The sequence below is a fragment of the Balaenoptera acutorostrata genome, chromosome 4 (assembly GCF_949987535.1).
Source record: "Balaenoptera acutorostrata chromosome 4, mBalAcu1.1, whole genome shotgun sequence".
In the NCBI taxonomy this organism is placed as follows: domain Eukaryota; kingdom Metazoa; phylum Chordata; class Mammalia; order Artiodactyla; family Balaenopteridae; genus Balaenoptera; species Balaenoptera acutorostrata.
Window position 1 is genome coordinate 74,152,039 of NC_080067.1, and position 12,585 is coordinate 74,164,623.

At 37.9% G+C, this 12,585-nt stretch overlaps 1 protein-coding gene across 4 annotated transcripts in view; it reads left to right on the forward strand.

The window, feature by feature from the left end:
• Window positions 1-9,225, forward strand: part of CCDC50 (coiled-coil domain containing 50) — a 67,198-nt gene extending 57,973 nt beyond the window's left edge. For all 4 annotated transcript variants that reach the window (XM_057545234.1, XM_057545235.1, XM_057545236.1 and 1 more), the window contains one exon: window positions 2,885-9,225. In XM_057545234.1, the coding sequence (XP_057401217.1) occupies window positions 2,885-2,904 (20 nt within the window). In that variant the 3' untranslated portion in view covers window positions 2,905-9,225. The remainder of the gene's footprint in view (window positions 1-2,884) is intronic.
• Window positions 9,226-12,585: the final 3,360 nt, after the last annotated feature.

The window sequence follows — 12,585 nt, forward strand, 5'->3', positions numbered from 1 at the left end:
AAAGCCAGATGCTGTCTTATAGATCACTAGAGTGGAAAAATATGTTATTCTTCCTCTTGGCAGATCATTATAGTAGTCTTCGTTTATTGGAAAACAAACAAAAATGATTAAAAAACAGAAAGCAAACACCTTAAGCTGAATATAGGACTTTCTATGTACAGTTAGTTGACCCTTGAACAACACAGGTTTGAACTGCACAGGGGTTCATTTATACATGGATTTTTTTTTGGTAATAAATCTTTCAGTACTACACCATCCATATTGGCTGCTTCTGCAGATGTGTATACAGAGGGCCAACTATAAATTATACATGGATTTTCAACTGTGCAGAGAATCAGCACCCCTAAACCCCACATTGTTCAAGGGTCCAGAGAGAGTTCGTTCATAGCTTTTATCAGATTCTTAAAGGGTGACTCTGTCCCCCACTTAGGTCTACTGGGCTTTTCCTGTCTTGGCTCTTGTTTCTCATCTGCCCATGATTCTCTTAATTAGATTAAAATACGCACATACATACACACATCACACAAAACACATCACATGGAAGAAAAATGAGACAAAGAAAATGAAGAAAAAATATGAGATCTAAGTTGGACCAGATCTTTAAAATGAAAGGAATAATCGGGTATAGTTCCTGTACTAACCATATGCAGTCACTTATATGTATTTTTATGACAGTCATAAAATGAGTGATGAAAATGTAGTTTCTCATATTAATTTGCTCATCTAAAACTGGAGGTGATTTTAATGGTATCAGCATTGTCAGGATTACATGAGTAAAATATATGAAAGCAGATTGCAACAGACTTTACAAAGATTAGGCCTTATCAATTGATGTTTAGGTTTTTTTACGGTTTTTGAAGATTTATTAGGTGATGTTTTCATTATCCTTTCCCAAATCTAATGATTGCCTTCCCAAACTTACTTAAATTTTATTTTCTGCGGTGATTACAAGATACTGTTGCACAGGTGCCGCTCGAGACTAATTAAATTAGAATTTCTGGGGGCAGGTTTTGCCAGGCATTTGTATTTTTTAAAAAGCTCTCCTTCTCCTGCTTCCCTATCATTCTGTCATTCATCCAATGTTGACATTAAGACAAAAAACATTATTTAAAAGATGAGATTAGTTGAATATTATCAAAACAACCCATACACTACAATTTTCATCAGTTGGTGGCCTTTTTACCATCCCTTGTTTAACTGGAGGAAGTTCATGATGTTCTTTCTCAAATTATATACATGCATCACTTTTAGGAGGTGCCTTCCTGTCCTTGACATACATTTGATACATAATATTAAAATAACACATTGATTCTGAATGTAAATACAACCTGGGTATCTGCAGGAGATTGGCTCCAGGACCCCTGAGGATCTCAGAATCCTCGGATACTCAAGACCCTTGTATAAAGTGGCATAGCATTTGCCATGCGTCCTCCCCTAAACTGTAAATCATCTCTAGATTACTTACAATACGTAATACAGTATAAATGCTCTGTAAATACTTGCAAACATATGGCAAATTCAAGTTTTGCTTTTTGGAACTTTCTGGAAATTTTTTTCTGAATATTTTCAGTCCATGGTGGATGGGGAACCTGCAGATATGGAGAGCCAATTGTATTCTTACAAGCAAAAACAAACAAAATATGAACCACTTGAAATGCATATAAATATAGGTATTTAAAATATTTGCAAAATATTAAAATATTTAAAATATTTGCAAAAAAAAATTTGCAAATGAAGCAACTGACAAAGGATTAATCTCCAAGATTTACAAGCAGCTCATGCAGCTCAATAACAAAAAAACAAACAACCCAATCCAAAAATGGGCAGAAGACCTAAATAGACATTTCTCCAAAGAAGATATACAGATTGCCAACAGACACATGAAAGAATGCTCCACATCACTAATCATTAGAGAAATGCAAATCAAAACTACAATGAGATATCATCTCACACTGGTCAGAATGGCCATCATCAAAAAATCTAGAAACAATAAATGCTGGAGAGGGTGTGGAGAAAAGGGAACACTCTTGCACTGTTGGTGGGAATGTAAATTGATACAGCCACTATGGAGAACAGTATGGAGGTTCCTTAAAAAACTAAAAATAGAACTACCATATGACCCAGCAATCCCACTACTGGGCATATACCCTGAGAAAACCATAATTCAAAAAGAGTCATGTACCAAAATGTTCATTGCAGCTCTATTTACAATAGCCAGGACATGGAAGCAACCTAAGTGTCCATCAACAGATGAATGGATAAAGAAGATGTGGCACATATATACAATGGAACATTACTCAGCCATAAAAAGAAACGAAATTGAGTTATTTGTAGTGAGGTGGATGGACCTAGAGTCTGTCATACAGAGTGAAGTAAGTCAGAAAGAGAAAAACAAATATCGTATGCTAACACATATATGTGGAATCTAAAAAAAAAAAAGGTTCTGAAGAACCTAGGGGCAGGACAAGAATAAAGACGCAAACGGAGAGAATGGACTTGAGGACACGGGGAGAGAGAAGGGTAAGCTGGGACAAAGTGAGAGAGTGGCATGGACATATATACACTACCAAATGTAAAATAGATAGCTAGTGGGAAGCAGTCGCATAGCACAGGGAAATCAGCTCGGTGCTTTGTGACCACCAAGAGGGGTGGGATAGGGAGGGAGACGCAAGAGGGAAGAGATATGGGAACATATGTATATGTATAACTGATTCACTTTGTTATAAAGCAGAAACTAACACACCATTGTAAAGCAATTATACTCCAATAAAGATGTTAAAAAATATATATATATAGATAAATTATTTTACCTGAGCAGGGAGAAAAACAGTGTCTCAGAGATTTTTCCTTCATCGTTTTTCTTCTTTTTTCCTTCTCTCTTCAGGTTTCCATTATAAGCCGTAAAAACCTAGGAATCTGCCTTGAAAACGGACTCACTGTAGAAAAATTACTGGATGATACAGAATGCATTCCATGCTTATTTTTTTCTCCTATATTTTGTATTCCTCAGATTTATCCTCAAGTGTTTTTTAGACCATAAATAATTTTCATTCATTTGAAATGTTTTGGTTATTCCTGATCACTTGGGCAGTACAAGAAAATCTAGCTTCTGAATATTGGCCACCTTTATGCTGCATATGCTTTCTGGGATATAGTATCTAAGAGCTCTATAAAATGCCATTTTCGTTAGGTATGGAGTATTGATATCTAGGGAATAGGCTTTATTTAGCAATTAGAATTTCGTGGAGATAATGATCAAAGTAACACAATGTTTGGATGCAATGCAGAATAAAAGAATATAAGAAATAGCTTTTTTTTGGTTCATTAGTGTATGATATATTAAAAGACAGAGACGTTTGCTTTTTTTTACTACTCAAGGAAAGGAAAAAAAATCACAACCATAAAATAAAAACAAAAAACAAAAAAAACCTCGAACAGTTGAAATATGTAACAGACTACCAGCACTGTAGAGGTTTTACGTATCCTTACACGCCCTCCTGGGAAGATTGGCCTAGATGTCGTTCACTAACACCGTCGCTGCCATTGCCTCCTCAATAGCAAGGCTTTCTGAAGCCTCTGGGCATTGGACCATTTATTAGTATTTACTGGCAAAAATTTAATTCTGTGAAGTTTTAACTAAAGTCTGTGCAAAATCAACTGAAAATCGGAAAACTGAAAATGAAAAATTTTGTATCCCTTCTCTTATTTTACATTTACTTATAAAGCCGAGGGGAATGGAAATGGAAACATGTTTATATACGTGATGCTGCCATCATTTTCTCTAGCTGTAAGATTGATCATAGCAGCATTTGTTGGCAACCACTCAAAATTATTTTGTATATCTGTCAATAAGTAGATTAATTGGGCATGAAGTTGATAAAGGGGTTCTTCGTCCAACTATTTGGTTCTACACATTTGTTAATGACACATGGGCATTGGATTCCTTTTGTGCCAGACCTTTAAACCCCTCTTCAAGAAATATGGACTTTTTTTCCATCTTCTAATCGCATGGAAATGCCTCTTTTCCCATACTAGTTAATTAACATAAATATCAGTCATGCTATATATATAAATAATATCCTTTCAGCCTGACTTCCTGTTATTTTTCATTGTATGAATCTGACGTTTTTGGCATTTTAGTGTGATGTTTGTTTAGGAAAGAAATCTGTGGGTGACTTGAGAAAAATTGTTAATCCATTCTTTTCTGGCTTCTGTTTGCCTTATCTTTTGAGATAGTCTTTAAAGTTGGGCAATATTCAGGAAGCTTTTTAGACTAGTTTCTCAGAGCAGATTTGGGTTTTTCATTTTGAGAAAGATCTTTAGTTTCATAAAGTTTTTGGACTGTATGAACTTAAGTAAAAGATATCTAAGAATTAAGTTTTGGGAAAATGATAATCTATAAAGAAACAAAACCCTTACAAATGTAGTCATTTCGGAAAATTGGGGAAAGGAAGAATAACAGGACTTTGAATGTCCAGGATGAAATGAATGAGAAAAAGTCTTTATTTAAATAGACAAGGGCAGACCAAATAGAGATCCTAGCCTTAAATCAAATTCCAGAGGGTGGTTTCAATATCCAAAGTTTAGGTATTATTGATTTACAGTAATGCTATATTTTTCTTTGTCTGCCCTGTGATTTTGCTTCATGTTTTAAAGTTTTTTATGGTAGCTTTAAAGAAAAAAATACAGTATATTTTTATTTGAAAATCAGGCAAATGGGCAACAACATTTGCCATATTTTTATTTTATAAATGTTTATTTTTCTATCTCATACAATGATCAGTTCTTCTTTTCAAATTCTCCATTTCTCTTGCCTCTCATGTATACTTCATCCAGTCATATTTATTATTGTAAAATGCTAACTGGATATATTTTACTCAAAAAATGTCAGGTCAGTTAACACGTGACCAGGATGTTAGTGTTTCAGCTGTCTTAGTGAGTGACCAAAGGTGGTATTTCCCTCGTGACACGCAAATTCAGCATCTGTATTGAAAATGTGTTGTTTTTTTTAAGGTTTTTAAAAGATTAGAATTTTAAAATATTTTAATTTAATTTTATTTTTTTTTGTAAAGTAAACACTTTAAGGAGTATCAGAATAATTCTTTCCCTGTGAGTAAGGAGACAGAGCAAATTCAACCAGTTGAATTCCTCTTACTCTCATTCAAATAGTGTAATTGTTATCTTTGAGACTATAGAAGCAACTAACAATTGTATTTTAAGGAACTGCCAGACATTCTTCACTGTGTTCTCTGCTTTTCACTTTGTCATTTTTATATAAATATGGAAGCATTTATTTTGTTTCTGTTCCTACTGCTGGAACACACACAATTTAATTTTTAGGCCCACAATGTATTATGCTTTAATGTTGTGATGTAAACTAATACTTCTGGCCTAGGAAAATCTTTCTGTTGCCATACATACCTCTGTTCTGTGGAGACCAGGCCTCATTAACATCAGTGTCACTGAATAAGCACAGTGTGTTGTGAAGCCTTATCATAAGGCTACTGGACACGCACACCCCATTGCCCCAGCCTAACTTTTTGTAAGTCATCGCCTGGAAGCAAGGTTAGATAAGGGTAAGATTAAGTGTTCTGAGTTGAAAATAATGTGACTCTACTGTCTAACCATTGTTAGACATAATTTTATTGGGAGACTGGACGGTTGCTACACATGCTTTAAAGTAACACTGCGATTTTTAGAAGGTGACTTTGCATACAAAGTCTTGGACTTACTATTTCCCAAGTGACTTTACTACAACCAGCAACAGACTAATGAACTGCAGAAAAGACTATATGGTTTTTGATCATAGAGAAACATCTAAATTAGAAAAGATACGGATAGATGCTCCCAGGAGGAAAACCTTTTTAGAATGGCAGTGGCCACTTGGATCTAGATCAACATATTCCAAAATGTGTGAACTTGGGCCTTGTGTTCCACTGGACTCACGAGGAAATTAGGAACCAGACCTGTTTTCCCCTTTTCTTCTCTACTGTGGCCCACAGCGGGACTGGACCGTGAATTAATCCGTTGCTGACTTTGTCCATACCTTTCGCACAATCTTGGGACTTTTCAGTATAAAACTAATTAACTTTTAACTGATTATTATTTTTCTTTAATACTGTCAAATGTTCTCTGAATTTTGTCTTGTGCCAAATTGCTCTTTGGAAACACCTGGTATAATATGGTGCGTTCAGTTTACCACGTAAGTGGTTAACACTCTAGGGCCTTGATTTTTAATGAGTGTTGTCTTTATATAAAAATTACGTTGGGGAGTACCAAGATTATTCATTTATTCAGTGATGATTTTCTTGAAAGATAACTGTGGTGATTGGCTGTAATATCCTCAGCCAAATAAAGGCATAAGACCCCTGTGTAAGCAGCTTTCTGAAGGACTGAGAACAAAATAGAACTTGAACTCAAAGGCTTTTTTCCCTTCTGGGAAAGCACTATTTGTGTTGGGGACGTTCATACAGAAAAGGGAACCCTTCAGGTCGATTTCATTGTTACATAGTGTGCCACATTCTGATAATACTGGCTTTTTAGAAACAAGCATACAAAAATCAAAACCTGCTCTTTGAGTGAAAAGAAAAAGAAACAAAGACAAAAACAGATTTTTAGAGTGCTTTGTCCATTGCTTACTGCTCAGAGTCAGAGAAAAGTTAGATAAAATGATCCCATTTTTCCTCCTATCTGGTGGTGCCTGTGAGTCTTAAAGCCATAACTGCTTATCTTACTGGTGATAGGATCCTTTTTTCTCCCTAGTCCATAGTAGGTCATCTGGGCAGGGAGAAGCAACCTGGAGACTGGCCTGATAATGCTGCACGGGGCACAGTGTCACCCAGAGTTCTCCGGGAAGAGTCTCTTTTATCCCTGAGGATACATAAGACTGTTAAAGGGAAGAGTTGAGGCTGTTGTCACTCCTGCCATTTAACTCTCATTAGAGATGCTGAATTTATTTCTAGAGAAATCAAGAAGGAAAGGGTAAAGTAGGAAATCCTCACTTCTACAGAGTCACTTTTCTTATGAGACCTGCACTTTATGCCAGCAACGTCTGTGAGGAACAGTATTGCCTTAAATTAGTTTGATTCTGACCAAGGTCAGTGTGCTATATTTCCTATATGTGAACGACTGTCAACTCTCCATTGAGATATAAAATTCACAGGTGAGCCCCAGACATCCTTATCATCAGAAGCTTTGGACGTCCTCACACCAAGCTGTGAGTGACGTCCACACTGATAGGTATGTCATTCCATTTCAAATCGCCTCTCAATCTATGAATGAGCAGTGGCATGACCAAGAAGGCTGGTAGTAGAAGAGGGAGAATTTCCTGACCGGATTCTTCAGGTGATCACTTCCTAAATAATTGAGAGTTGACGGTCCTCCTTTTCTATGGCGACTCTGTAGAAGATATTTCCAAAGGTTCTCTTATGCAGTGTGAAGTCAGTCATTATTGTTTTGTAAGAATTTCACCAACACTCTTATGTATTAAAATGCATACTTTAACATAAAAAGGAAACCAAACAAAACAGAGATATTTACTCAAATGGGAGATTTGTTGATATGAAGAGTGTTTCTATTTTATTACTTCTAAGAGAAAATCAATCAGAAACTTTTGCTATGGTAGGGGAGACACCAGAGTGTTTTTTAGGGTTGTATTTGATGCTACAGACTAACACAGTCATCTAAGTAATCATGTTAATTGTGGAAATGTCTGGTCCTAAAAATCATTCTCTTTACCCTTAAATATGTGTGAACACTGCCTAGATATATGTTCCTAATAGACTTAAATGTTTTTGTGTATTCTCAGCAAACTAGAAAATTTTTCTCGCATCTTGAGTAACTTTTTCATAGCATAAGCCATTTCAGATAAGAACAGAATTAATTGTGTAACTTAGTGCCCCATGATTCATTGCTGAGTTTCATATAGAAAGAATGGAAGAATTGAAAGACAGGGGTCAAGTGACATTTCCTTCACAAAAGAGCAAGGATTAAGGACAGCAAAGAGAAGACAGTTGAGAGAATATACTATTACACATCACATACTTAGGATGTTTTTGTTGCACTGAGTTTCAGACCGTAATTGCTAAAAGAGTTTCTAACTGTTAAATTTAATGAGAGGGTTTTTGATATCAGAATTTCTAAACTTTCTTACTGAATTAGCCTCTGAAATCCCCGTAGGCTATACCTTCAGCTTTGCCATAAACTGAAAGCCAAATGCCCTTTCTCGGATATAGCTATATTTTTCACCTGCCTCTTAAAGACAACCCAATATTTAGTTCATGAAGTATTGTGATAGCATATGAAAATGATGTTCCAAAATGAGAATTCTCTGTAATGCGGTTTTCCTTAAGAAGAATCCATCCCAACACCCTATTGTATTTTGAAAGGTGCCGAATTATAAAGTACAGGAGTTTGTTCATATAAATCAAGTTGCTCAGGAAATTTGAGGTGGTGCTGTCATTTGTCTCAAGATTTGGAAAAGTATCCTCTTGAGAGAGGTAACTGCACAGTGCCCAGAGGTTTTGGATGCTTTGGTAAGAAGCCCTTTGACATTTGGAAAGTAGATGTTTAAAAAACAAGTGACATGTTATCCCAAGTGCTCATCAGTTTGTAGCCAAGCCCCAGAAGGAAAGGCAGCTTTGAAATAGTCACTTCATGGAACTGAACAGAACCTTAATGGAATAGAGTTGCCAGTCTGAGGACAGAAAACAAGGAGGCCACCTCAAATCACATGCCTATCTAGAGATTAAGTGAAACTGTGAGGGACACTGGATGCCTTAAGGTGACTGATGTTGGGTACCCGTGGGTATGTGTGCACGCTTCTGGAAGAGGCTGATGGAAACAGTCTGTTTCACTCCACCTTCATACAGCACAGGTTTCTGCTCATGACCTCATTGGGGAAAGTGAGAACCGTGGTGCTGGAGACGTTCTTGTGTCTTGGGCGGCCGAGGTGCTAACGTCATTCGGACTCCAGTGCTCAAGCCTCCCTTCAGTGCCGGTTACACATCTTCATTCATTCATCTATGCAAGCTTGTGTTTCAGTGGTTCGGTTTTTACACCTTGTGACCCATTGGATTCTTTCAGTATCAGGTTTAACACTGATATTATGAATCATTTTTAAACCAAAGTATTGTATAAGTCCGTGTGCTTGTTTTCCTGAATGGATGGAGGCAAACACCAATCTTGTTCTTTTCTCTTAATACAGTCATCCATTTGTTACGTTAATGGTCTCTGTCTCATGTTTTCTTTACCACATTCAAGGACTTGGGAAGATCTGGGAATATTCATTTGTTTTTTCTTCTTTACAGAGTTAACCCTAGTGTATCTTTGTTTAATAACAGTAGCTTTTTATCTTATTCTGGTTACTGTAACCATGTATAACACTATACTGCCTAGTACATTAAAATTCTCAACAAGTACTCCCAAGTCTAAATCCATTAGGAAAAAAAAAAAAAAAATCCGTTAGAGAAGTGGCTTTGTTTTGTGTGTGGTGATTGGTGGCTTGGTTGATGTATTTGAAAGAAAAACAGGTAAGTGGTTGTTCACACAATAATCCGAATGATTAAAGGCTCCATGAGGCCAAAAACCAAGTCTGCACCACACATTCACTCCATGGATGTTAAAAATAGACATTAATAACAACTACCATTTAACATTTTACCTTTATGAGGTGTTTCTTTATCTAATTTTCTTTACTAGACTAGCCATGATGTGGAAACTGATTCTGCAGAAATTTAGCAGGTTACTTAAAAATAAGATACAATTTTCAATGACTGTTAAACTGATTTTTAAAGACGTAACTATTCGTTTGGCCACAAAGTTCGTTCGGGTTTTTCATGACGTTACGGAAAAACCTGAATGAACTTTTTGGCCAACCCAATATTTAGTTTCTCTCGGCCAGACTCAAGACCTCACTTCCTTCTCTGGCAAATATTACAGGGAATCTAAGTGATCTCTGTTATATATCTATACTGTGGTGAAAACGTGTTAAGGAAACCTAATCCAAAATTGGAGTTGGGAAGCCACGAAGGGAGGGCTCTCACACGTGCCACGCATTGCAGCTTGTATAGTTCAGCAGGAAGAAGGAAGATTTCCTCTCTCACCTGGCAACAGTAAACTGCCCTAGTCTTCAGCCAATGAGAAGCCGCCACCACTTCAAAATCCCATTCTCCTCCAATGAACTTTTGTTCAAAACAACCCCTCCCGTTTGTTCTCTAGACTTGCTTATGGTTCAACATAGTTTGCTTGTCCCAAATTGCAAGTCCTTTGCTTTTCCCATATAAGCTAATTTTTGCTTAAGGAAAATTGCTCTTTGCTCTGTTTAAGGTTTACACTGTGTATCACTACCAGACACCTAAGGAGCACCGGTGATATGCAGACGTTACAGTGTTTTTTAGTTGAAGAAATTTGATGTGTTGATTTCAGCCTTAAGTTTCTAAAGAATGGGTGAAAGTTGCCAGGGATAAAAGTTTGCATACATACCTAGAAGTCAATTAAAAAATTAAATATGTAATTAAGGGAGCTCCTCTTAATCTGTGGCAGGAGGTACCCAATATGCTTGGGTGGGTTTTGTGGGTATGGCTGGGTCAGAGTGTCAGGCTGTGGCCATGTGGTGTGGAGAGGTAGCACACTAGAAAGATCCTCAAAGACAGCCGGGAGAACATTAGCTGCCTTCTACTCCTTGGAAATTGGGAGAAATCTCAGAGGGCTTTGGACTACTACATGTCACAGGGTAGGGGTTTGAAGAAACTTCACCCACATATCAAGGGGCAGAAAGATCACGTGTTTCCTCCCCATTATAGCTGAGTTACGTGCTTAAACAAACATGAACTAAACACTGCAGTAGAGCCAATGACTAAGGAAATCGACAGGAATAAGGAGGTCTGAGTCCTAGTCATGGCTTTGCTGTGAACTTGGTTCAGGACCTTGGGGCACCTGTTATCCTTTCTACTAATAAGCTCATTGCAGTGAGAGTTGGCAATCTGTAAGTACTCCTTCAGGTCTAATCTAGGATCCTGGCTGTCAAGATGTGCTGGGTTCCTTTAAGATACCCCAAAAAGAGAAGAGCCTCATGCAATACTGGGAGCCTGGAAAATCACAAACTCTTCCTAGGCATTCGTTTGAAAGGCCTCATTCCTGACTTTGTGTCCTTTAAAAATTTTTTTTGTTTATTTTTGACAAAAATTGTATATATTTAAGGTGTACAATATGATGTCTTGATGTATGTATACCCTGAAATGATTACCACAATCAAAGCCGCATACCCATCGCCTCTCATAGTTACCTGTGTGCACAGGTGTGTGTGGTGAGAACACTTGGGACCTACTCGCTTAGCAAATCTCAAGTATATACCACATTACTATTAACTGCAGTCACCATGTTGTACATTAGTCTCCAGAACTTAAAACAGAGTGTTTGTTCCCTTTGCTGATCTTGTGTTCCTGACTGCATCGTTCTGCTGCTCCTAGCTCCGCACCCAGCACATTGCCCTCAACTTAACATGTGTTCCTCTAACCAAATCTGTCTCTTTCTATCCCCAAGCTTCAAATATGAGCCTCTTTCATTGAAAGGTCTTTAGATATTCTTGTGAACTCTTGAAACTCCTGCTAGTATACCTTACTTTTCATACTCCCGAAACATATTTCTGACCGATTCCTGAGACTTTGGTCATGTGAATTGTGATGTGCATCTGCCACACTTGATGATTTTGTGTCATTCCTTTGCTGATCTGTGCCCTCACGAGCAGTGCTCTCAGTGTCTGCCTGACTTTGAGGAAGATTTTCCAGCTGACCCACCAAGCACCTGCCCTCAAATCCCTGAGCAGGCCTTGGGGGCTCTCAGACACAGAGCTGGGGGCAGGGTGTGTGTGTGAGTGTGTGTGTCTGCAGGTATATCTGCCATTGGCAGATGTGTGTGTAAATGACAGTGGACTTTTCTGGCCTGGAGAGGTGGGTACCAAGTGATATATCTCAATTTTTCCTTTTATGGATCATGCTTTTGGTGTCAAGTCTTAAGAACTCTGCCTAGTCCTACATACTGAAGATTGTCTTTTGTATTTTTTTCTACAAGTTTGTAGTTTTAAGTTTTATATTTAAATCTTTGATCCATTTTGAGTTAATTTTTACATAAAGTGTGATGTTTAGGTCAAGGTTTATTGAAAGTCGTGACTAACGGAGATTAGGCCTCCTTTTATATCATTCTAACAAGAAAGGCGAGGGATGCCTTGTTGCTGCCTGGTGTGGAGAAGGTCCAGACTCCTCACATGGTCCCCACTGACACTGTGTATGTGTGTGGTCAGGGAGAGGGCGTGGTGGATGGCTCATCACCTTGGGGATGTAAGTCCCCTCTCCCTAGTCTGCCTTCTCTGACGCCACCCTAGTATGATAGGGGGTCAAGGGTCCTCCCTACAGCCTAACAAGGCTGAAGGTCTAAGCTTCCCACCAGGCCGTTGCTGGCAAGGGTAGTCAGGGAGCCATGCCTCTTCTCTGTGGTGTTTGGCTGGAGTAGAACTGTTGTTGTCTAAACGTATCTGTCTTGCCAGATTGTCCCTTTCCCAGTTCTCTGGCTAGAGATAGCAGGCCCTTG